This window comes from Puma concolor, chromosome B1, assembly GCF_028749965.1.
Source record: "Puma concolor isolate L17-30 chromosome B1, mPumCon1.1.hap2, whole genome shotgun sequence".
Taxonomy (NCBI): Eukaryota; Metazoa; Chordata; class Mammalia; order Carnivora; family Felidae; genus Puma; species Puma concolor.
Window position 1 is genome coordinate 141,737,694 of NC_141670.1, and position 24,947 is coordinate 141,762,640.

The 24,947-nt window shown below is 36.1% G+C and overlaps 1 protein-coding gene across 3 annotated transcripts in view; it reads left to right on the forward strand.

Annotated features, from left to right (window-relative positions):
- ANTXR2 (ANTXR cell adhesion molecule 2) overlaps nt 1–24,947 on the forward strand; it is a 170,621-nt gene that overhangs the window by 53,541 nt on the left and 92,133 nt on the right. For all 3 annotated transcript variants that reach the window (XM_086704776.1, XM_086704775.1, XM_086704774.1), the window contains exons 8-11: nt 6,831–6,891; nt 8,890–8,988; nt 11,250–11,319; nt 24,530–24,608. In XM_086704776.1, coding sequence (XP_086560902.1) covers nt 6,831–6,891; nt 8,890–8,988; nt 11,250–11,319; nt 24,530–24,608 — 309 coding nt within the window. The remainder of the gene's footprint in view (nt 1–6,830; nt 6,892–8,889; nt 8,989–11,249; nt 11,320–24,529; nt 24,609–24,947) is intronic.

Below are 24,947 nucleotides of genomic sequence, written 5' to 3' on the forward strand. Positions count from 1 at the left end.
ATAGTATGTATTTGGGGTGCACCATGGGTGGCTCTTAATATCGGCTCAGGTCATGATCTAATGGTTTGAAAGATTGAGCCCTGCGTTGGGCTCTGTGCTGACAAGCACAGGGAGCCTGCTTAGTATTCCCTTTCTTCCTCTCTCTCTGCCCCTTCCCCTCTCTCTTTCTTGCACACATGCTCTCCCTCTCTCTCTCAAAATAAATAAATAAACAAAATACTATGTATTCATAAGACTTGAGAGGATTAACTGAAGAGATTTAGATAAAGTGCTTAGCACACTTCCTGGAACATAATTAGTCCCCAATAAATGATAATTATTATTACCATTGTTTGGGATTCCTTTGAATTTTTTTTTTAAATATGAAATTTATTTTCAAATTGGTTTCCATACAACACCCAGTGCTCCTTCCAACAGGTGCCCTCCTCAGTGCCCATCACCCACATTCCCCTCCCTCCCTCCCCCCATCAACCCTCAGTTTGTTCTGTTTTTAAGAGTCTCTTATGTTTTGGCTCCCTCCCTCTCTAACCTCTTTTTTTCTTTTTTTCCTTCCCCTCCCCATGGTCTTTTGGTAAGTTTCTCAGGATCCACATAGAGTGAAAACACATGGTATCTGTCTTTCTCTATATGACTTATTTCACTTAGCATCACACTCTCCAGTTCCATCCACGTTGCTACAAAAGGCCATATTTCATTCTTTCTCATTGCCAAGTAGTATTCCATTGTTGATATAAACCACAGTTTCTTTATCCATTCATTAGTTGGTGGATATTTAGGCTCTTTCCATAATTTGGCTATTGTTGAAAGTGCAGCTATAAACATTGGGGTATAAGTGCCCCTATGCATCAGCACTCCTGTATCCCTTGGGTAAATTCCTAGCAGTGTTATTGCTGGGTCATAGGGTAGATCTATTTTTAATTTTTTGAGGAACCTCCACACTGTTTTCCAGAGTGGCTGCACCAGTTTGCATTCCCACCAGCAATGCAAGAGGGTTCCCATTTCTCCACATCCTCACCAGCATCTATAGTCTCCTGATTTGTTCATTTTAGCCACTCTGACCGGTGTGAGGTGGTATCTCAGTGTGGTTTTGATTTGTATTTCCCTGATGAGGAGTGACGTTGAGCATCTTTTCATGTGCCTGTTGGCCATCTGGATGTCTTCTTTAGAGAAGTGTCTATTCATGTTTTCTGCCCATTTCTTCACTGGATTATTTGTTTTTCAGGTATGGAGTTTGGTGAGTTCTTTATAGATTTTGGATGCTAGCCCTTTGTCTGATATGTCATTTGCAAATATCTTTTCCCATTCCGTCGGTTGCCTTTTAGTTTTGTTGATTGTTTCCTTTGCAGTGCAGAAGCTTTTTATCTTCATGAGGTCCCAATAGTTCATTTTTGCTTTTAATTCCCTTGCCTTTGGAGATGCGTTAAGTAAGAAATCGCTGCGGCTGAGGTTAGAGAGGTTTTTTCCTGCCTTCTCCTCTAGGGTTTTGATGGTTTCCTGTCTCACATTCAGGTCCTTTATCCATTTTGAGTTTATTTTTGTGAATGGTGTGAGAAAGTGGTCTAGTTTCAATCTTCTGCATGTTGCTGTCCAGTTCTCCCAGCACCATTTGTTAAAGAGACTGTCTTTTTTCCATTGGATGTTCTTTCCTGCTTTGTCAAAGATGGGTTGGCCATACATTTGTGGGTCTAGTTCTGGGGTTTCTATTCTATTCCATTGGTCTATGTGTCTGTTTTTGTGCCAATACCATGCTGTCTTGATGATTACACCTTTGTGGTAGAGGTTAAAGTCTGGGATTGTGATGCCTCCCGCTTTGGTCTTCTTCTTCAATATTACTTTGGCCATTCAGAGTCTTTTGTGGTTGCATACAAATTTTAGGATTGCTTGTTCTAGTTTCGAGAAGAATGCTGGTGCAATTTTGATTGGGATTGCATTGAATGTGTAGATAGCTTTGGGTGGTATTGACATTTTAACTATATTTATTCTTCTAATCCATTTGCACGGAATGTATCTTCTTCAGTTTCCTTCATAATCTTTTGAATTTTTGACTGCTGATATTTGTACTACATTTAGGAAGTTTGACTTTTAGTAAATTTCAGTGTTGTTACACATATTAATATTTGAGGACTTAAGAGTAGGGAGTAGGTAATAATGTACCTATTATTTTCATTTGTAAATATCCCTTAACACTAATACTACTTTTTGAGTGAACAGATGCTTGTGAGTGAACAGATGCTTCAGTAGTATACTTTTCTTCATGGTGACCATCAAGTTCTTTGCCAATTTATATATATATGTGTGTGTGTGTGTGTGTGTGTGTGTGTATATATATATAAAATATATATTATATATATACATATATAATATAAATTATATATATGTATATATACATATATAATATAAATTATATAGATATATATATACATATATATGTTATATTATATATATGTATATATACATCTATATAATTTATGTTATATACGTATATATACATATATATAATATACATTATATGTATATATACATTATATTTATATGTATATATACATATAATGTATATTATATATATGTATATATACATATATAATGTATATTATATATAATATATAAATATATAAAATATAATATATATTATATATGTATATATACATATATAATATATATTATATATGTATATATGCATATATATAATTTATATTATATATATGTATATATGCATATATAATTTATATTATATATGTATATATATGTATATATACACACACACACACACATATATATATATATATATATATATATATATATATATAAACAGTTCAGAGTCTCAAATGATGCAGTTTTGCATCTAGTGTGTGCAGTGCCCTGGTTTTATTAATAGCACTTGGCATGTCTTTAAATTTGGTCTATGGTGCTATTAGCTCTCTCTGATGTCACCCAAGGCCAACCTTTAGTGGAAACTATTTTCTGTGTCTATTGAGATATAATGAAGACAGATGGCAACACATATTTGAAGAAACATCCTTACAAGATGCTCTGTTGTACAAATGATGGAAGTGCAGATATGAAAGATAATGCATCAATTATCATAGATGGGACACCTGATCCAGTGTTCAATCAATCAATAACAGTATTTAATTTAGTAAAAATTAGCTAGAGTGTTTAAAATATTTGCCGTCTCTGTCAGTTGTCATTTAGTGATGACAATTTTAATATAATGGGCCTATTTTGATATCTTGAACATTTGAACTTGTGCAATTACTTGGAGAAAATAAATTATAAACTGTTTTGTGTTTATGGAACTGTTTATACATACAAACATTGAATTATTTGAATTTCCAGTTGTTTTCCTTTTTTAAAAAAATGGTTATTTATTTATTTTGAGAGAGAGAGAGCATGTGTACAGGGGATGGGGAGAGAGAGAGAGAGAGGGAGGGAGAGAGAGAGAGACGGAGAGAGAGACAGAATCCTAATCAGGTTCTGTGCTGTCTGTGCAAACTGTACCACGGGGCTTGAACTCAGAAACTGTGAGATCATGACCTGAGCTGAAACCAAGTGTCAGACGCTTAACTGACTGAGCTACCGAGGTGTTATTTTCTTAATACAGGAACATGGTAAACACTAGATGGAAAAATCCAATTTAGGACAAATTTTATTTTTTAAAAATGCATACACTCTCCTGTCTCAATTTCTCCCCAGTGCATTCTCCGTCCCTCTCTTTGATTGTTTTTCATTTGGAAATGTTTTGGGTGGTTTGGGTGAACTTCCTCTCAAATTATGGGTTTCTGGATTTCCAACATTCACAACTTACTGGCTTTTTTCACATAACTTTATTCTGCTTTATCATAGTCATAATATGGTTGTTGCTTTGCTTACTAGAAAGACATTTTTTATATTCTCATTAATTCATGTAACCTGTATTCCCTAAGCATTTATCAGTTGTACTACATGTACAAAACAATTTGCTAGTTCTAAAGGGTTGTATAGTATAATATCCTATTTTTATACCCCAAAAGAGTTTGTCTTTAATAGAGGAGGTGATTCGTATACTCAACTAATATAACATAAGGTCCAAAGAAATATATTTAAAAAAATCAATACAAACTTTAGAAGGGGGTAGGTAATGTCCTGTGGGGAATTCAACTGAATTACTTTAGATGATGAGTCCAATTTTATGACTCATTGTCTAAAATGCTTACCCTTCTTTTTTCTTTTTTTTTTCTTCTTTTTAAGTTTATTTATTTTTGAGAGAGACAGAGACAGCATGAGTGGCGTAGGGGCAGAGAGAGAGAGAGGGAGAGAGAGAGAATCCCAAGATGACAGTGCAGAGGCTGATGTGGGGCTCGAACCCATGAAACTGTGAGATTATGACCTGAGCTGAAACCAAGAGTCAGATGCTCCACCAACTGAGCTACCCAGGTGTCCCCAAACTACTTGCCTTTCAATGAATGTGTTACTGGAGTCACTTTTCCATTCAATAATGTCATTTCTATAAAATTCATTTTATTAAAATAAGTATTAATATTAAACTAATGTAAATGTATTCTTATATATTATATAAGAATATAAATGTATAAATGAATGTATAAATGAATGTAAATGTATAAATGTATATTATACAATATATTGCACTATAAATTTTTTTTTTTCAACGTTTATTTATTTTTGGGACAGAGAGAGACAGAGCATGAACGGGCGAGGGGCAGAGAGAGAGGGAGACACAGCATCGGAAACAGGCTCCAGGCTCCGAGCCATCAGCCCAGAGCCTGACGCGGGGCTCGAACTCACGGACCGCGTGATCGTGACCTGGCTGAAGTCGGACGCTTAACTGACTGCGCCACCCAGGCGCCCCTAATTTCTTTTTTTTAATTTTGACTTATTTTTGAGAGAGGCAGAGAGACAGAGCACAAGTGGGGGAGGAGCACAGAGAGAGGGAGACACAGCATCCAAAGCAGGCTCCAGGCTCTGAGCTGTCAGCACAGAGACAGAAGCAGGGCTCGAACCCACGAACTGTGAGATCATGACCTGAGCCGAAGTCCGATGCTTAACTGACTGAGCCACGCTGGCGCCCCCTCATTGTAATTTCTTGATTTATCTTATTCTAAGCAATTTTTAAAAAAATGGTTACAGTTTCCAGTGGATTCCGTCTTTAAGCCTCTCATAATTTTTCTTGATGTTTGAAACATTTTCAGTAATGCTGCCAGAGGTGTGCCTGAAATAACTAATAAAGAAATTGAGAACTGATCTCCTTAAGGGATCTATTTTAAAATAGATTCCCTCAGACTTGCTGGCAGGTAGAGTAGATATGGAGGCTTTACGGTTTTCCTTTGACCCCTCCGTCTGTGTGGCTCACCGTTCTTTTACCTCAGATCGGCCAAAGTGAATGCTATAATGCTCCATTTTTGTCAGAACCTTTTTAGCTCCATATTCCTTTAGCAAAACTTTTCTGTTTTGTTCCTTTCAGAGTCTTGTTACCTGTATCGTGTTAAAATATTTAAGGAGGTCACTGATTTGAGATACTTGCCCTCCAAGAGGGCATGTTAACCTTTGACAGTGGTCCTCAATTCTTTCCCCAATTCTTAATTGAACAAAGGTACACAGTCTTCAGAGGAATGAGTGTTGATTATAGGAGATAAAATAACAGACCAAGAGGAGGTCTTTGGCCATTGAAAGGTCTGTGGGTGACCATGGAATCAATCTTTTTGGTCATTTCTGAGTTTAAATAGGCCTCATCCAGAATGTCTCAGATATAAAATTTTACTGTATTTGTTTCCTAATCACTAAAGCTTCAGTTGCTTTGTGAAAAGTGGATTCACTGAGAAGTGATCTTAAAAAGTACAAATGATTCCCCTTTTCAGTGATGCATATTCAGCAGCAAAAATTACCAGCTGACTTTTAGAGTCTGACAATTTATACTTCCACTGTTATTAAAGAAAGCATAGAAAGCGTTTCTATTTCCTTCTTTCCTGTTCTAGTTACGAGCAGGAGATGCTAGAGACCATTGTACGTCATCTGTCTTCAACTCTGTCAAGAAAGGAATGTCGTTCAAAGATCATCTGGAATTTGTCTGAATTTGATAATGAAGTGCAGAGCAGTTCTAAAAATAAAGACAGGATTGTTGGGTCCATTCAGGCCAGCTTATTTCATCATTGTTGTTTTTCACTTGTAGCCTTGTGCCTTGTATGGTGGTTTCCGTTTCTCAGAACGAGCTAAGAAGGGCCATTCTGTTCCTGTGCTCTGGGCATGCTGGAGTACAGAGTCTGTGTTTTTGAGGAAAATGTTGGGCTCATCTAAGGAGCCTGTGTCCTCCAACCATAAGGTTTGCTGCATACAAGGTGGGTTAGAATCCGTGGGAAAGGAGGCTGAGAAATCGGATAGAAATGCCAGAAATACAGAAGTGCTTCTCTATGGATATTGTATCGAACCTCTTAATAAAATCACATTAAATTTTCAGAATTAAAGAGGGGGTCTGATTTGCTATCTTGTTTTTGCCTAATAGGGAAAGTCAGCATTGATTTCATGGCCACCAAGAAATTTTAGTTATCTGTTTGTATTCAAGGCTACCAGACTTTGAGGCAACATCCACTTTATTGGTGCCTATTTATATTTACTCTAATCGAGTAAGCGTTCCTACAGTATACAATTGTAGAATATATACTGGAAGACAGCACAGAAATTTCCTAAGAGCTTGGTAGCTATATATACGATAGTTAATAGGTTTTTCTCTGCCATCTATTAAAGTTAAGGGGAGGACCTTGAGGTTATTAGCAATCTTATAATGCACTTTACATGTTATAATTTAGTTCTCTATCTCGGTCTTCTTTTTTCCTTTTTAGATACTAGCTCAGTCATGCACTGAAATCCTGGAATTGCGGCCTTCAAGTGTCTGTGTAGGGGGTAAGTGGTTAGAATTTAAAAATACCATATAAGAAATTGTATTTTTTCCCCCTAGTTAAAATATATGATTTGAAACTCGTGTTGGAATGAGAATAACAAAATTAACTTTTTTGGCATCCTTTTCTGTAAGAATTTTTAAATAATTCCTTGAAATATTTCTATTTTAAATTCAAATTTTTTAAGATTGGAGTGTTATTTTAAATAATGAACATATTGTGTGACAGGCTTTTAGAATTTTCTGTATATTTAGTTCATGTTTGAGACCTTTCCTATGACAAGTAAAATAAAATATGATTTTTTTTCTTTTATCTGATTATACAGTCATGTATCTGTAGACTTTGAGCTCCATGATTTGATGACCGGCCCGAAGTACAGTGCCCTCCAGCTCAGGGCACAGAAGGGAGTGATGTATGGGTAGATGGCAGGAAGGAAGCAGGTGGCTTCATTAGCTAAGAACAGACTCAGGTTTTAGCATTTCCAGGCTGTCCTTACCCAAAGAGAATGTGATTCTCTCTGGCTTGTTCTGTTTCTTCTTCTTCAAGTCTGACCTGGAGTTCATTTTAACCTGACTTTACTAGAAAAGGAAAAATATATTGGGTCTGATGGAAGAGGAAATGTGCTGTGTAATTTACCACAGAGCCTCCCAATCTCTGGATATAGTCTTAAGTTCTATATCTTTTAGACTCCCTAATTAATGGTTGAGATGTTTAAAAGGAATAGTGCATTTGAACGTCACAGAGCATCCCTTTGCCTTTATAACTTTACTTGATCTTCATACCAGCACTATTTGACATTTTTATAATCACTGGTTCAACAGATGAGGAAACCCAGGCAGAGTGGGTCAGTATTTGCTTTAGTAATTGTCCTATTTGACTCTTGTCTATCTGACTCTGAATCCCATGATCTTTTGCACAGTCACATTGTAAGTTTTACCTGCCCTTTATAAGTAAAATTCCTTTTATAATATACTCAATGCAGAGTGGCATAGCGATATTTTCTTGATAATACATTCCTGTATATATGTTAGATTTTGCTAGGAGATTGCTTGAGAAGATGGAGAGTTAATCACTGTTAAAATAGTTAATATGCCTTCTTCTAGCTAAATAGCAAATGTTTAATGGCCTATCAAGGTATTTGATCAGTTAACGTTTTTTTCTAGCATTTTATTTTACTGTCTAACATTTAGTGACTACTTCCCCTGTATAGAGTCCTGAGCAATATGTTGAATAAACTTCCTTTGACTGGTCATAGATGATTAGTAATCCAAAGTTCATGTCCTCTGCTGGGTTCTAAATCTGTATGCAAAAGAAAATGAAACCAGATTAGTAATGTCAAGAAACTGTTAAAGAACTCTGTATGGGGTGTCAGAGATTAAAGAAAATACAAAACTGTTCTAAGAAACAAAGAACATGAATAAGTAATTTTCTTTACATTCCCACATCTTAATACTTGGGAGTACAGAAAAACAAAGAGGGTTCTTTCCTACTGATATTTGCCTAAGGATAGAATTTCTTCCTCCCTTTCTTTCTTTCTTTCTTTCTTTCTTTCTTTCTTTCTTTCCTTCCTTCCTTCCTTCCTTCCTTCCTTCCTTCCTTCTTTCTTTCTTTCTTTCTTTCTTTCTTTCTTTCTTTCTTTCTTTCTTTCTTTCTTTCTTTCTTTCTACTGGGGACAGAGAAGACAGGGTAAGGGGAAGTTCCTGTGGTACGTGGGAATAAGTGTTAGGCTTTTAGTTCTAATTTCTTGGTTACTATTGGAAACCACTTTGTTTAAAAAATTAAATAATGTCACCTTTCTATGTGACAATCAATGATATCTTCCCTGAATTTCCCTAGAGGGTCTGAGAAAGCAAGTAGAATTGGAGACAACGATGTCTTCATTGTTACTAGTTGGCTGAATACTATGAAGAAATTAATTCTGTGTACCTTGACCTTTCAAGTTATGTCTTTTTATTTTTTGTAAAGCAGGGGTTAAAATGTTTGTTTTTCTTTTTGCTTCTAGAGGAATTTCAAATTGTTTTGAATGGAAGAGGATTCATCTTGGGCAGTCGGAATGGGAGTGTTCTCTGTACTTACACTGTAAATGAAACATACACAAAAAGTAGGTTCCTCATAATCTCTATGTTGCTTGAATATCTTTACAGCATGTAAGTACCAAGTGTTTTCCTCTTTTTCCCAGCTGAAATCAACTATGCTATATTTTTCAATCAAGGAAGAAAGAAATGAAGTCTGGTGAGAGTACCAGTAGTAATAACAATTTTTTGTTGTCGTTGTTGTTTCCTGATTACAACCTTTGTTCATAACTTAAGAGATGCTGAACCCTATCCTGAGTAGCCTCATTTTACGGGTAGTGGTCCAGTGGCTGAAAGAGTCAAATAACTTGCCTGTGGTGACACAGCCAATAATGGGCAGAGCTGAGAGTTGAACCCAGTTTTCCTAACTTGATTCTGTGTGGACTGCATCAACTGCTTAATTTAATTGCCTCTTTCTCCAGATTTATTTATTGTCACTCTTGCCTGAAAATCTAACTATCTTGGACCACTCTACTACTTATTGCCTTATTTTCTGCTCACTCATTTTCTTCATCTAATGTCCCAATAATTTGCCAGTCAGCTTCTTGAGAGAGGCTTTTTGCCTTGTCGATACTTCATATATTTTATGTTTTTGAATGTGTCACGTATTTTTATCTTCAGTGCCCACCCAGCACTGTTTATTGAAAATTATCATATTTATGGAATGGGGTTTTATTTTCCCTAACATGGCTTTCAAAAAAGCAGATGAGGATAGTGTTTTTAATCTTCATTCTGAGAAAAACTCCTTAAATAGATCTTAAATATTCTGAGCGTTTTGGGTCTCTATTGAGACATTTTTTCCTTATCGATGATTATATTGGCTTCTCAAATTTTAATCTGTAAGGCAGATACCATAACTCTGTGAACTCTGGTGGAATTATGTTTTGAGAGGTGCATCTACAATTTTGCTGTTTTTCTGATGGTACTAAGCACTCCAATAGCACAGCTTTGGCTATGTACACAGCAACTGTTCAGTGTGTGTTTGTTGAATTAACGTGGTGAGGATCTCAGCATGGTAAATGTCAGAATTAATTCCTCTCTTTCCTGTTAGGATCATCATTTTGGTAAAGCAAGACAATAATATTTGTAACAAATGCTTCATAGTAGATGCTACAATTGTAGAGGACAAAGTAATTTTATTTTTATTCACTAGCCATCTGAATCTAAGAGTTAGCTTTACTTAGCTCCCTTTGGGTACGTGTTTGATTATAATATAAACATATTTATCCCTTAGCTACATAAGATTAAGTTTATTAAACTAAATTCTCAAACAAATGAGTAGAGTCAGGTTGTATTTTCATCCCTCATATCCAGGATTATCCATTTGTTTATGTAACTTTTCTGAATATTTATAGTCCAGATTTTTTTGATCCTATATTATTAAAATTATTAGGGCAATTTAAGCATTCTGTTTTATGAAATGTATTTATTTATTGTAGATACAACTATTTTATTGAAGCCTTGAAATACCTTCATTCTTCTTTGGATATTCGTCTTTTCTCCATTGTTTTTAAAATTTTTTTTAATGTTTATTTATTATTGAGAGACAGAGAGACACAGAGCGTGAGCAGGGGAGGGGTAGAGAGAGGGGGAGACATAGAATCTGAAGTAGGCTCCAGGCTCTGAGCTGTCAGCACAGAGCCCGACGCGGGGCTCGAACTCACAAACTGCGAGATCATGACCTGAGCCGAAGTCGGTCACTCAACCGACTGAGCCACCCAGGCGCCCCTCTCCATTGTTTTTAAATTCTGCTTTTAAAATATATATCACTTATCCTTAAAAGCCTAAGATACTTAAAAAATGGAGATGGAGAAGATGATAATTTTATAGTATCTACAAATACATGTGAATTTAGTCTAAGAAAAAAATCACAATTTACCAACACTGTATATCAGTGAGGCCTAGAATCTCTATTTTTTTCATTCTCTTTTCCTTCTCCTCTTTTTCAATGAGAATCTATTTGGTTTTTCATTCTAATATATATCTAATGTTCCACTGTTAAACCCTTCTTGCCATTATGTTTTAATGTAATTTAAATATTATTTTTCAAGTTTATTTATTTATTTTGAGAGAGAGAGGGAGAGTGGAGGAGAGAAAGTCCCCCATATTGTCAGTGCAAAGACCAATGTGGGGCTCGATCTCACAAACCATGAGATCATGACCTGAGCTGAAATCCAGAGCCAGATGCTTAACCACCTGAGCCACCCAGGCACCCCATGTTTTTCATATTATTAATGAAACTGAGAAAAAATAAAGCTCTTTATTAATTCAGTGCCATTTTATTTTCTAGGTGTTTACCCAGTAAGTGTGGAGCTTAATTCTATGCTTTGTCCCGCACCTACACTGAATAAAGTTGGAGAGTAAGTACTTCATTTAAAACATATTAAAAACATTTTAGGTACAAATTATTAGGAAATGGTGACAAATATGCATTACTTATTTTATTGCATCTTTTTTTTTTTATGTACAGAGTGAACATGAAATAGTAGTTCTAGGCAAACTACTCTGGCTAGTACTTTGACCATATATACTCTTAGTAGGTTGAAAATGCTTCAGTCAGCTTTATTGTATTTCTTAAATATTGATTAAAAGGCTCCATAAGTATTTATCTGGATGGGTAAGAGATATTGTTAGAGCCTTTAAATAATCAGAGCCAAAGCATTATTTTGAACCGTGTAGTATTAAGTTTACACATGCCCCTACACACATCTACACACACATGAGTTACAAAGTGAGATTTTGACTAATTACTATGGTGTTTAAATATCAAGATTAAAGAGCAAAAGGAGCACGGCTCACTAAGGCATACCTTGGACTAGGAAGTATTTGTGCTTTAATTTAATATCCACATCCTATAAGGTCTGTTTTCTCAAGTTCTTTGGTGTGACAATATAAACCATAATGATAGCTGGTTAAAATAAAGGATGTTAGTTTGGAAGAAGAGCTTTTATTTATTTATTTATTTATTTATTTATTTATTTATTTATTATTTTTTTTTTTTAATTTTTTTTTTTCAACGTTTATTTATTTTTGGGACAGAGAGAGACAGAGCATGAACGGGGGAGGGGCAGAGAGAGAGGGAGACACAGAATCGGAAACAGGCTCCAGGCTCTGAGCCATCAGCCCAGAGCCCGACGCAGGGCTCGAACTCACGGACCGCGAGATCGTGACCTGGCTGAAGTCGGACGCCTAACCGACTGCGCCACCCAGGCGCCCCGAAGAGCTTTTATTTAAATCACCTAAACAGATAATTTCGTTAGTAATTTAGTATTTCCATTTGTGATTTTTTTTTTTACAATCTATTATGAAGGAAATGATTGCGGACAGTTCAGATATTCCTTAGCCCAAAAGTAGTGGAAGGAATATGTTTAGGATAATAGATAAGATACAGAATTACTTTAAATTGATCTTGCATATAGAGCAGAGGCAAATAAAATATTCAAGGTTTATTAGCCTCTCCTGGTTTTTCTGCTTCTGTTCTTGGCATAGCGATCCTTTTAAAACTGTTCATTTATATCACCTTTCCCTTAAATCCTTGATAATATTTCCTGTTCCACTCAGAGTGAAAATCTAAACATTGCCATGTTCTACAAGGTTCTGTAGGATCTGGCCCCTCACCATGTCAGAGTATTCATCTTCCTTTTGCCCCTTTTGTGATGGTCACACAGGCCTCTTTGCTGTTCCTCAACTACGTTGGCACTTGTATACCTGTTGTTCCCACTGCTTGAAATGCTCTTCTCCTCGTGGCTCATTCTCACCTTCTTTAGGTCTTGTTCACATGTCACCTTCTTGGTAAACCCTTCCTGGTCACCCTATTTAATCAATACAGTCTTTCTCCTCTTGCGTTTGGCACTCCCTATTCCCTTCTCATGGTTATTTTTTTTCTCCCAAGCATTTATTTTCTCTTGGATCTCTTTCCTGCTAGGATAGATTTTGTTTTGATTCCTGCTGTATCTGTAACATCAAACACAATGCTTCGCACACAATAGATTCATAAATGTTTGCTAGATGAGAGGATGGATGCGTTTTCCTCAAATATTTTGAATTACGAGTTATATTAAGAGCAAAAAAGTACCTTTGATTGCTGGGGGTGGTCAGAGACTTATATCAGGTAGGAGAAAAATGCCCAGAATCCTATGGGAGGGGCATACCATTTAAGAGAATAGAGGGGTGCGTGGGTGGCTCAGTCGGTTGAGCGTCCAACTCTTGATTTCAGCTCAGGTCCTGATCTCACCGCTTGTGGGATCGAGCCCTGCATCGGACTCTGTGCTGACAGTGCTGAGCCTTCTCAGGATTCTCTCTCTTCCTCTCCCTCTGAGTCTCCCCAGCTCTCTTTCTCAAAATAAATAAACATTTAAAGAAAGGAAAAAGAGAACAGAAAACTATCTTGACTTTTTAATAGCAATGATTGGTTAAGGAAGACATCTTACCATCTTTTCCAAAGTAGTTATAAAATGCAGTATGCCTGTTTTATCCCAGACACTGAGTTTGTATTCTCTAGAATTTGCCTCTTTTTTTTTTAAGAGACTATAGAGACTGCTGATATTCTTCAGTGATTTGTAGATTGACTAAATACCCAGGACATGTGATTTAAAAAAAACATATAGAACATAATAAATATCAGACATGAGAAGTCATCATTTATTTGGCTTTTGACATTAATATTTCACCTACAAGAGAACTGGAGATTTGGGGGGAAGGACATTTTAGATAATTACTTTTGCTTTCTCTTGCTTTCCTGCTTTCTTTTTGGTATCAAGCACATGATACCACTGAGGCAAAACATGAGGTTTTATTTGTTAGTATATTGGGCACTTGGGGATATCATTATTGTTCTTCTAAGTATGTTGCAAGTAATTCGGACCTTTCCTTTGCCTTGACTTTTCTTTAGATACCTCTGTAGGTGACGAGCTCTCTTATGAGATTGGATAAAAATCAACACAACTGAAACAGTTTAGCCTTGTAAGGTGACTGATGCTTAATATGTTTGCCTAATTAGCTTTTGGCTAAGAATTCAAACCCATTAAGTAGCTAGTTAGTCTATGTTTCAAATAAACACATCTGGCCCAAGAACGAATGAAGGGTTTTCCTGTGTGAGGGTGACAGATGTGGTGATGGTTCCCCCTGTTCTCTCACTTCAATAATTAACAACACCCTGGTGAAGTAACCCTGGATAGACAGCCTCAAAGCCAGATGCCTAGTCTCAGAGCTGGACCCGTGGACATGTGCCTCATCTCATTAACCTGCTCTATCAGTTCCTTTCGCATCTTGCTGTTACTTCCTGAATTCCATTTTTGTTTGAGGATTATTCTTTTAAAAAAACCTAAACACTTGTGAATGTTAGTTTGTAAAAAGGTTAATATGAAGATGCTTTGCTTGCAGATAGGGACAAAGAATATAGCAGCAGAGCTAGGACCATAGTTTTGCATTTGGAAATTGATGTTGTGGAGTAAACAGACATTAAAACTGCCTGGGCAAATCTTATCCAGGCCTATCATTAGTTAGTGTTATTGAAATGGGTCTTTGAAGTACTTTCTTTGAGAGACATTTCTGTTTATTAAATTTTTTTATTTGATATAGATTTCCAGATTGAGATGAATGGATTCTTAATATTTATTTATTTTATTTTACTTAAGTTTATTTATCAATTTGGAGAGAGACAGAGACAGTGTGAGTGGGGAAGGGGCAGAGAGAGAGGGAGGAGGGAATCCCAAGCAGGCTCTGCACTGTCAGCGTGGAGTCTGACACGGGGCTCAAACTCTCGAAACCACGAGACCATGACCTGAGCTGAAACCAAGAGGTGGACACTTAACTGGCTGAGCCACCCACGTGCCCCTGGATACTTAGTTTTTAAATGGGAATAATGTAAAGGTGGTGGTAATGAGGTCGTTCTTCTGTGAGAAATCTGTAGATTGTTGGCAGTTTACTTCTGCCAGTGGCTCACTTGTACCAGTGTTTTAAGTCTGAATAGGAAAGACTCTGTGGAGTTCTTTGAATCCTCCCCACCGCAGGGCATTCGCCTTATGGTGTAAGTGCAGGTGTCCCCAGTACTTGAAGGATGGGCTTCTCCTCTGACCCTTTTTGAGTGAGATGTCAACAATAGCACAGCTGTTCTGCAATAGTTGAGATCCTCAAACCTGTAATTTGGCAAGAAGAGCAGAACAAATTGGGTAAATATACATAAACACATTGTGAAGAAAGAAAAACAGAACAGAATGAACCAGAGCCTTATCCTACAGCTTGTTTGATAGAGATGATTTAAGGAGGCATATGGTATAGTTAAATGTGCTTTCAAAAACATTGGCCAGAATCTTCTGGCAAATATGAAATAAATATCTAAGTCAGATGAAACTGATAGTATTAGTTCTCTTAAAAGGCAATGTGGGAAGACACATGACAGAGTGTTTTGAGTAAGAAGTGGTGGGACATTAGCGTGTGTGGAAATTTTTAGGCATGTGATATTGAAGGTTCATTCAGGTGAATGGTGTGGCCACCTTGGGGTTAGAGCCTAACTTGATAATAGAACCTTTTTATTTTCTTCTTCAACATTGTTAGTTTTTCAGTATGATCATTTTACCTGGAATAAAATTGATTCATTCCACTTCTCTTTCTCGGCTGGACAAATTCTGCCTTTAACACAGCTTCTCACATGAACACTTCTTTTCAAAAATATACCTATGCATGCATGTGTATATATATCTATACAATACCTAATAACATTACCTTAGTAGCGATGATATAAGAATGCCTTTATTCTCTCTTGTTTTCATTATGAGGAATGACACTTGATTTATTTATTTTTATCATAGATTCTAGGACAGTAGTTATGTCTTTACTTTGAATGTAAACATTAGAATCTTGGTGAGATGGGTTAAGGCTGAGGACCATCTCTGTTTCTTTATTTCTCTATCCCCCACCCCAGTGGTGGGGCATTTTATCTTTTTCTTTCCCATAGTGTATTGCTTTCTGATTATACGTATAAATGTGATCAGTTCACCTAATCCTTATTGGGGCTCCATCCTCAGTATTATTTTTAGTTCTGGAAATTGTCTTTTAAGAGGAACAATTAGTTGGAGCACATCTAGAGGTGGCCAACAAGATGTTGCCAAGTATGGAAATGCTAAATACGATGTAATTGAAAATACTCTAAAATATGATTCAGGCATGACATATTAGATGTCTTCAAACATCAGCTCTGTCATGTGAAAGAGCTGACTTATTCTTTATTGCTCTAAGGAAAGGAGAAGGAAAGAGCAAAAGGTAAAGAGAGGCACATTTCAGCTCAATACAAAGAAGATCTCTAACACTTTAGAGAATGTTTTGGTAACCACAAGTGTTCAAAGATGGACAGATATATGATGAGATAGAGATATCCTTAGATATGTGTTTCAATCCTCTTAAATACTGCTTCTAAATTTTGTATTATCATTTTATTTTTACTTTTTTTTGCTATTAATAGGGGATTTGGTTTTTTTTGGATGAAAGGCACTAAAAATGAGTGATTATTTCCAAGTATCTTTTCATTATTTTATTAAAATATGCAAAAACAGTTAGAAAGGGATTATTTTCAGGGTAATACTGTAAACATTTTCAGTACAGCTTCAGGTGTGATGGCCAGCACATTTCTGAATACAGCTTTCTGTTCTTTCTGAAATCTAGCAATTTCCCAACTGCAATGTTTGTTTTAGTATACACATCTTTTGAAATATCTTAAAAAGAAATTATTTTATTCAAGAACCCTTTAACCACGTTAAAAAGATATCCTACAGATATCCTTAGATAAAGCATTATTTACATATATACTTATCACTATAAGTGAAATCTAGTGAAATCTTTATTCACAAATATGAAGACTTACTTTTCAACTCTTCATCTTTATTATGCACAAAACTAACTTTTAAAAAGCTCTGCAGAGTATTTAATAGTAGCACTTGATTTCAAAATATCTTAAGTCACCATAATTTTTATAACTTTTTGAGTTTTTGCCAGCTTAATTTTCAGTACGTGCAAATTGGAGGTAAATTATTTATTACTTCTGGCAAATACCTTTCATAATTTTATTTAATTTCTTCATCTTTTTTAATGGATCATAAAATGGCATCTTTTATTGGCTACACAAGAAGTCAGTAGTAAATGAATACTTTGCAAATAGGCTACCATGGATTGAAATGTCAACCATAGTTCATGGTGTGTGAAGTTTCTTAGATCAAAGTAGCTCTAACATATGGCACTGGGCTATTCTGTTTGGGAACTCTCCTGCATCTTTAAATAAACTCACTGTGACCATTAGGACTTACTGAATTTTATTTACTTAATTATATATCACAATACTATTTAATAATTCATGTGGAATGAATTCAGTTTTATCACTATTAATTGAATACCTGTTGACATTAAAATGTACTTCAAACAATCTTTTGCTATGGTGAGTTGTTTGGGTTTCTTCTGTCCTTCTACTTTGTTTTGCTTTTTTGTTGTTGTTTTTTGTTTTTTGTTTTTTTGCACTTAAATGAGCTTTAGACCCAACATGGGGTTTGAACTCACAACCTGGAGATCAAGAGTTGCATGTTCTATGGAAGGAGCCACCCAGGCACCCTGATCCTTCTACTTTGAAAAAAAAAAAAAAAATTCCAAGGATGGAACCAAGAGTGTATTAAGATATTTGTGAGCAATTCTGAACAATGTAGAACCAATTTATAGAAAAGGATGCTGGAAGTTTTCAGTTCTTAGACTGATCTTCCCTAACCACCCTGCATTAGGCACTGTGGGCCATTCCTGTCTCAGAAGGTTCTCCCTTTGTCTTTCATGACTTTTTATTCTCACCTAGCTGGCTGTTTCTTCTCAGATGTCACTGCAGGCTCCTCTTCTTACTGTCCCTTACTCTCAGTTATCACCCTTGTTGGCATACTGATTCATAAATGCATGTTCTTCAAGGCTTCCTTTTCTTGCTGAGGAGCTCCAAATCTCAAGACAAGATCTTTTTCGTAGCTCTAAAGGCACTATCCGAAAGTCCATTATCTGAAAGTCTACTGCTTCACTTGGATTTCTCATGGCCCATTCAACTTGAAGCTCCCAAGTTAAGCCTAGGTACTTCTGTTCAAACCTGCTCTGTTTCCTGTGTTTCCTATGCAACCCACCTCACACCAAGGTAGAAACTGTTAAGTCATCATTAACTATTTCCTTCTTCCTCACCATTAACATCCTAAATGTCCAATGATTTTTATTTTAACTCCTTAAGATCTCCCAACTTTCATTTTCACACCACCCTTATTGCCACTATTTTAGTTCATTTCTACTTTGGCTCTAATGTGAAATATACCACGACATCCATAAATGGTGTTTCTACTGTAGAATCTACTCTTCCAATCCACGTTCTACACTGTAAAAAAGAACGATATTTGTAAAAAAACAGTTCTGACAATATTTCTACATAATTTAAAAACTCTCAAGACTAATTCCAAATGTCTAAAGATGGCATCCTGGCTTTTTCCTGATCCTTTCCTACTCCCTTTTCCAGCCTCAGGCCATATATTCTCACTCTCACATCTTGTGATGCTGCTGCGTTGAATGGTTTTAGTTCCTTGACTGTTCTGTGCCGTCCTTACCTTCCAGCCTACCAAATAGCCTCCTTCTTCGCGGATCCTTTTCTAATCTCTTTTCCTTATTATCTCCTGGTCATTATTTAGGATTCATCTTTGAGTGACTTCCTGCAGGAAGCCTTTGTTGATGTCCCCTTGGCAAAGCTGAACAAGTTGTATCTCTCACAACTAGGTCCGCTAGTACTCCTGTGCTTATACCTCTTTTAGTTAATGTCACACTCTATTGTAATTGTTTATGTGGCTTCCTTTCACTTACATTTGTAATACTGTGTTTTATTTGTTACCGCAGTCCTGTTACCAAGCACAGCCTAGCTTGGCCTATTGTAGCAATTTGTAAGTATTTGTTTAATTAACTAGTAATAGAATGATTGAGTGATTAAATGAATCATGAACTTATTGGCAAACGTTCATAAACCAATTTAGAGTGCAGTTTTAGGTTTGAGGTGTAAACATACAGCCCAACACAGCTATGATGTTGGGTTTAATCAGATGATGTTTTGTAACAGGAAGGAAATAACACTGAAACATTTCTGTACAGGAACCTGGATGATGTTATATTCTAGGCAGTTTTTGAACAATTTATCTGTAGTTTTACATGGCAGTGAGTAGAAAAGTTCTTTGAGCCAAAAAGTGTTAGGTAATTATTTTATTGCTGCTAGATATTCTTCTGTATTATCTGTGTTATATTTTCACTTGGTCTAAAAGGTTTATATAAAAGTACCTTGTTATTCTGAATAATCTGTTAGAAAAATAGTCAAGTGTTACAGTAATATAAGAATAACTGCTGTCTCCTAGGTTGGGTATTTTATGCTTATTATTTTGCCAGGCTCTCTTCCCCCAAACAACTCTGAAATAGGTAAAATTATCCCCATTTTACAGATTGAAGAATGCAAGGTTGAGAATATAGGGACTAGGCTTCAAACCCAGGACTCCTGATTTCTCAACTTGTGGGCTAGACCTCTCCCCTTTTATAATTTTAATTGATTCTTGGGACAAATGAAAAATGAACTCTCCCCTCACCTCTCACTTCTGTGTGGAATTAGGTAAAACCAACATGGCTTTCATACATTTTCATCCATAACAAAGTGTCTATCAACTGTGAGTGTGGGTTCTACTGTTAGTAATACACTAACCAGAAGTAGGGGTTATGTAGGAATGAGCAATGCATAGATACGAATGGAAATGACATAAAATAAGATGGCAAACATTAAATATATGTATTGGAATTTTGAGTCAACAAAAGGTCAGGGTATTAGGTTTGGGTTAGAGGGTGAGGTGGCTTTACCAATCTGCATGCAAAGGAGCAGCATACCTTTGGGCAAAGGTATCATTCATGTGCCAGTATCATACCAATAATTTCAAAAACGTTTCACTAAAGAAACAACAACATTTAAATGCAAGAGTAACTTTTGGAGCGTGTTTTTTGTGTTATCTTAGCAGTTAGTAAATGCCATTCTAGTTAATGAGCAATATGGTAAATGTATTAGTATGAGCAATATGGTAAATGAATGTAGTAAAAACCTGGAGGAGTGTTACTCAGCTCTTGCCGATGAGAGAAATTTAAATGTAAGATTCTCACATATTTATCAGGGATGAAAGAAGTATGTGGTAGAAATAAAAGAAGCACTTGGACTCCAGAGTCAGAGAAGTTTAAGGTTTGGGCAAGTTACCTTTGTAAGCTTCAGTTTCCTCTCTTGGGAAGTGGAGAAAATGCTGCTGCATAGCTCAGGGGGTCTCTGTGAAGATTAAATGAGAGGAGAGCCGTGTGTCTGGCTCGTAGTAGGGACTCGATAAACGCCATCGTTATCAATGCTGCTGCTGATGGCCATGCTCTGCTCTCAAGAAGGTAAAGATCATATTGTTTCAGTTGAGTCCACATGTCAAAAGAAACATCAGGTGCCTTTCCATCTGTGGAGACTTGTATCAGTTTTATGTGAAACCAGCCACATGATACTAGACTGAGTTTTGGAGACAACTGCAGTTATATTGGCTGCCTAGAAGATCTCGTTGGCATGCATTTCTACTAGAGGAAAGAACTTTGTTGTAAAATAGATCTTCTGTTCTTATTCCACTTGGATAAGCATTAAAATCCTTTTTTCTTTTTTTCTCAGTCTGGAAGCATCAAAATTTTTAATGTTTCCTTCATTAATTAGAGAACTGGTTTATTTCTGGTGAGTTCTAAGTGCCAGGTTATAAACAACTTCAGTTAGTATCTGCTGAACGCATAAAAGTTGAATCAGTAAGATTATTTGCAACAATCATACATTATTGTGAATCAGATAGTCCCTTCCCCCAAACTAAAACCATACTTACCATGTCATATGCTTTCTGGTACATTTCAAAGTAGAGGAATTGGGAACTAGGAAAGATTATTTTTGGATTCAACTCTGCTTAGTCTTCAAAAAAAGTAAATAAAACAAGGCACTTGGTTCTGCAGAATAAGCAATTGGGTTTAAGTTTTCTTTCTTAAATAAACCACTTGGCATTCTGTGTTGAACTAGTTCAAAAGTTCAAACAAGTTGATATAAATATCTTAAGTTCTCATTCTTTTCTGGATATAGCTAAACCTTTTTTTTTTAACAAAGTATTTTGAAGGGAATAATTTAAAGAAATATTTTAAACAGAAGTATTACTGATTTTTGAAGAAGAGTTCAGCTTCGGGTTTGCTAGGAGTATCTTCCCTGGTGTCTCTTGTTCCTGTGTGAATCCAAACTAAATATCACAGTGAGAAAAGAAACACACTAAGGACTCTGATTTCAACAAGCTTGAGTGGTCTGATGGAAAGACTTCAAAATTAGTTAGAACCCTAGCTTTACCACTTTAGGCAAGGTAATTAGCATTTCTGGGCCTGATGTACCCCATCTGCACAACTGTGAAACTACTACTTTCTTTAAGGGCTGTTGTGACGATGAATGAGATGATGTTCATAAAATGCCTAGGCTGGGTATCTGGCACATAGCAGGGGCTAAATAATATTTCTCATCCCCCATCTCTGGCATCGTAATTGAAATTTTACCAGTGGTTTGAGATTGCTTCTCTTTTATCAGAATTCTTTGTAACTGGTAGTGAATTTGGCTTTCAATTCAAGGAATAGAGAAGAAAACTTCAAAATATAACATTTTGTTGATTCAGAGTAATTCAGGCAAAGTTTTTAGCTATTAATTCTTGGAATTTAGGATATTTTCGGAGAATGGGAGCATGGCACTGTATAGAAGTTAGATTACCAAAATGTTATCTACTACTTTCTGCCTTAATGAATGGATAGCTTTGAAATATTGGCATTCCAATTATTATAGGATAATATACTGTGTAAACTATTTTGGAAAAGGGCTGTTTCCTTAATATTTTAAAATCCCCTTGTCATTTTTTCCCCTTTTGATATCTTAGAGCTATTTTTTAGAAAGTTAACCAACTCCTGGCTGACTGATCACAAATAATTGCTAGAATCTGAATTAATCAAATTTTAACTATTATTAATTATCTTAAAATTTGAAATCATGTTTCCAAAGTAAGAGCTGTATTCTGATTCTGATGTATCTTAGCCATGAAAAAAAGAAATTATTCTTTCTTCTTGTACCTTTGTCAAGATATTTTTTTTTAATATATGAAATTTATTGTCAAATTGGTTTCCATACAATACCCAGTGCTCATCCCAAAAGGTGCCCTCCTCAATACCCATCACCCACCCTCCCCTCCCTCCCACCCCCCATCAACCCTCAGTTTGTTCTCCGTTTTTAACAGTCTCTTATGTTTTGGCTCTCTCCCACTCTAACCTCTTTTTTTTTTTTCCTTCCCTTCCCCCATGGGTTTCTGTTAAGTTTCTTAGGATCCACATAAGAGTGAAACCATATGGTATCTGTCTTTCTCTGTATGGCTTATTTCACTTAGCATCACACTCTCCAGTTCCATCCACGTTGCTACAAAAGGCCATATTTCATTCTTTCTCATTGCCACGTAGTATTCCATTGTGTATATAAACCACAATTTCTTTATCCATTCATCAGTTGATGGACATTTAGGCTCTTTCCATAATTTGGCTATTGTTGAGAGTGCTGCTATAAACACTGGGGTACAAGTGCCCCTATGCATCAGTACTCCTGTATCCCTTGGATAAATTCCTAGCAGTGCTATTGCTGGGTCATAGGGTAGGTCTATTTTTAATTTTCTGAGGAACCTCCACACTGCTTTCCAGAGCGGCTGCACCAATTTGCATTCCCACCAACAGTGCAAGGGGGTTCCCGTTTCTCCACATCCTCTCCAGCATCTATAGTCTCCTGATTTGTTCATTTTGGCCACTCTGACTGGCGTGAGGTGATATCTGAGTGTGGTTTTGATTTGTATTTCCCTGGTAAGGAGCGGCGTTGAACATCTTTTCATGCGCCTGTTGGCCATCCGGATGTCTTCTTTAGAGAAGTGTCTTTTCATGTTTTCTGCCCATTTCTTCACTGGGTTATTTGTTTTTTGGGTGTGGAGTTTGATGAGCTCTTTATAGATTTTGGATACTAGCCCTTTGTCCGATATGTCATTTGCAAATATCTTTTCCCATTCCGTTGGTTGCCTTTTAGTTTTGTTGGTTGTTTCCTTTGCTGTGCAGAAGCTTTTTATCTTCATAAGGTCTCAGTAAGTCACTTTTGCTTTTAATTCCCTTGCCTTTGGGGATGTGTCGAGTAAGAGATTGCTACGGCTGAGGTCAGAGAGGTCTTTTCCTGCTTTCTCCTCTAAGGTTTTGATGGTTTCCTGTCTCACATTCAGGTCCTTTATCCATTTTGAGTTTATTTTTGTGAATGGTGTGAGAAAGTGGTCTAGTTTCAACCTTCTGCATGTTGCTGTCCAGTTCTCCCAGCACCCTTTGTTAAAGAGGCTGTCTTTTTTCCATTGGATGTTCTTTCCTGCTTTGTCAAAGATGAGTTGGCCATATGTTTGTGGGTCTAGTTCTGGGGTTTCTATTCTATTCCATTGGTCTATGTGTCTGTTTTTGTGCCAATACCATGCTATCTTGATGATGACAGCTTTGTAGTAGAGGCTAAAGTCTGGGATTGTGATGCCTCCCGCTTTGGTCTTCTTCTTCAAAATTACTTTGGCTATTCGGGGCCTTTTGTGGTTCCATATGAATTTTAGGATTGCTTGTTCTAGTTTCGAGAAGAATGCTGGTGCAATTTTGATTGGGATTGCATTGAATGTGTAGATAGCTTTGGGTAGTATTGACATTTACCTTTGTCAAGATATTTTGATGTCCTAGGATCATCTACAACAAATACCTACATGGACATTGCATTCTCGTTTTTCTTCAGTTTCTCTCTCCTGTATTATCTCTTTCTCTATATTTTAACCTTGAATGGTTTATTATTTCCAATTATTTATTTATTTACCTATCTATTTTTTAAGAATTTTTTTTTAATGTTTATTTTTGACAGAGAGACAGAGTGCAAGTAGGGCAGGGACAGAGAGAGAGGGAGACACAGAATCCAAAGCAGGCTCCAAGCTCTGAGCTGACAGCTCAATGTGCGGCTCTAACCCACAAACCATGAGATCATGACCTGAGCAGAAGTCGGACACTTAACCTACTGAGCCACCCACGTACCCCTCCAATTTTTTATTCTTAATAATCTTGTGATGGTAGTAATGTCTGAAGACAGGGGAAATATGGTAAATAGGATCTAAGTGGTTTTTTTTTTTTTTTTTTTTTTTTTATCCTTTTTAGGGTATTGGGAAGACAGCCTCAGCATTTCTCTCAAGGAATTTTTTAATGTTACTATTTATGTTAATCTTTCTTTTAGGAACAATTAGATCATTTAAGGAATTTGCCTCTGGCTACTAAGTAATGACTGGAGCTAAGAAAGAAAAAAGTGGGGATAACTGATCAAAAGTAAACATTCTTGCTTGTTTTGAATTATATGCAGAAATAAAAATCTCCCACAATCCTCTCATTTTTAATTTATTTTTAATTATTGTTTCTTTCATTTTCTTTCAGAACTCTTGATGTTTCAGTGAGCTTTAATGGAGGAAAATCTGTTATCTCAAGCTCATTGATAGTCACAGCCACAGAATGTGTAAGTAAAAAGTTGCATAAAGTTACTTTTTAAAAATGATTCCATCCAGAAATAATTTACAGATTCTGAGTGCTGTTGCATATTATAATAAGGAAGATGCCAACAATGACACTGGAGAGCACCACAAGGAAAACTTTGTATAGAATTCATTCTAGATTCTGTTTTTTTCCTTTAGTCTCATTAAAAAGAGATTTTAAGATAGGATAAATTTTGTTCTGATATTCATAAAGTTCAGAAGTCATTTAAAATCAAAATAAGGTAGGAGAATGATTTTCAAATGAAACATTTTTATTAAAACATTAATTATCAAAATGGAATAATTTTTTTTGTGTGTGTTAT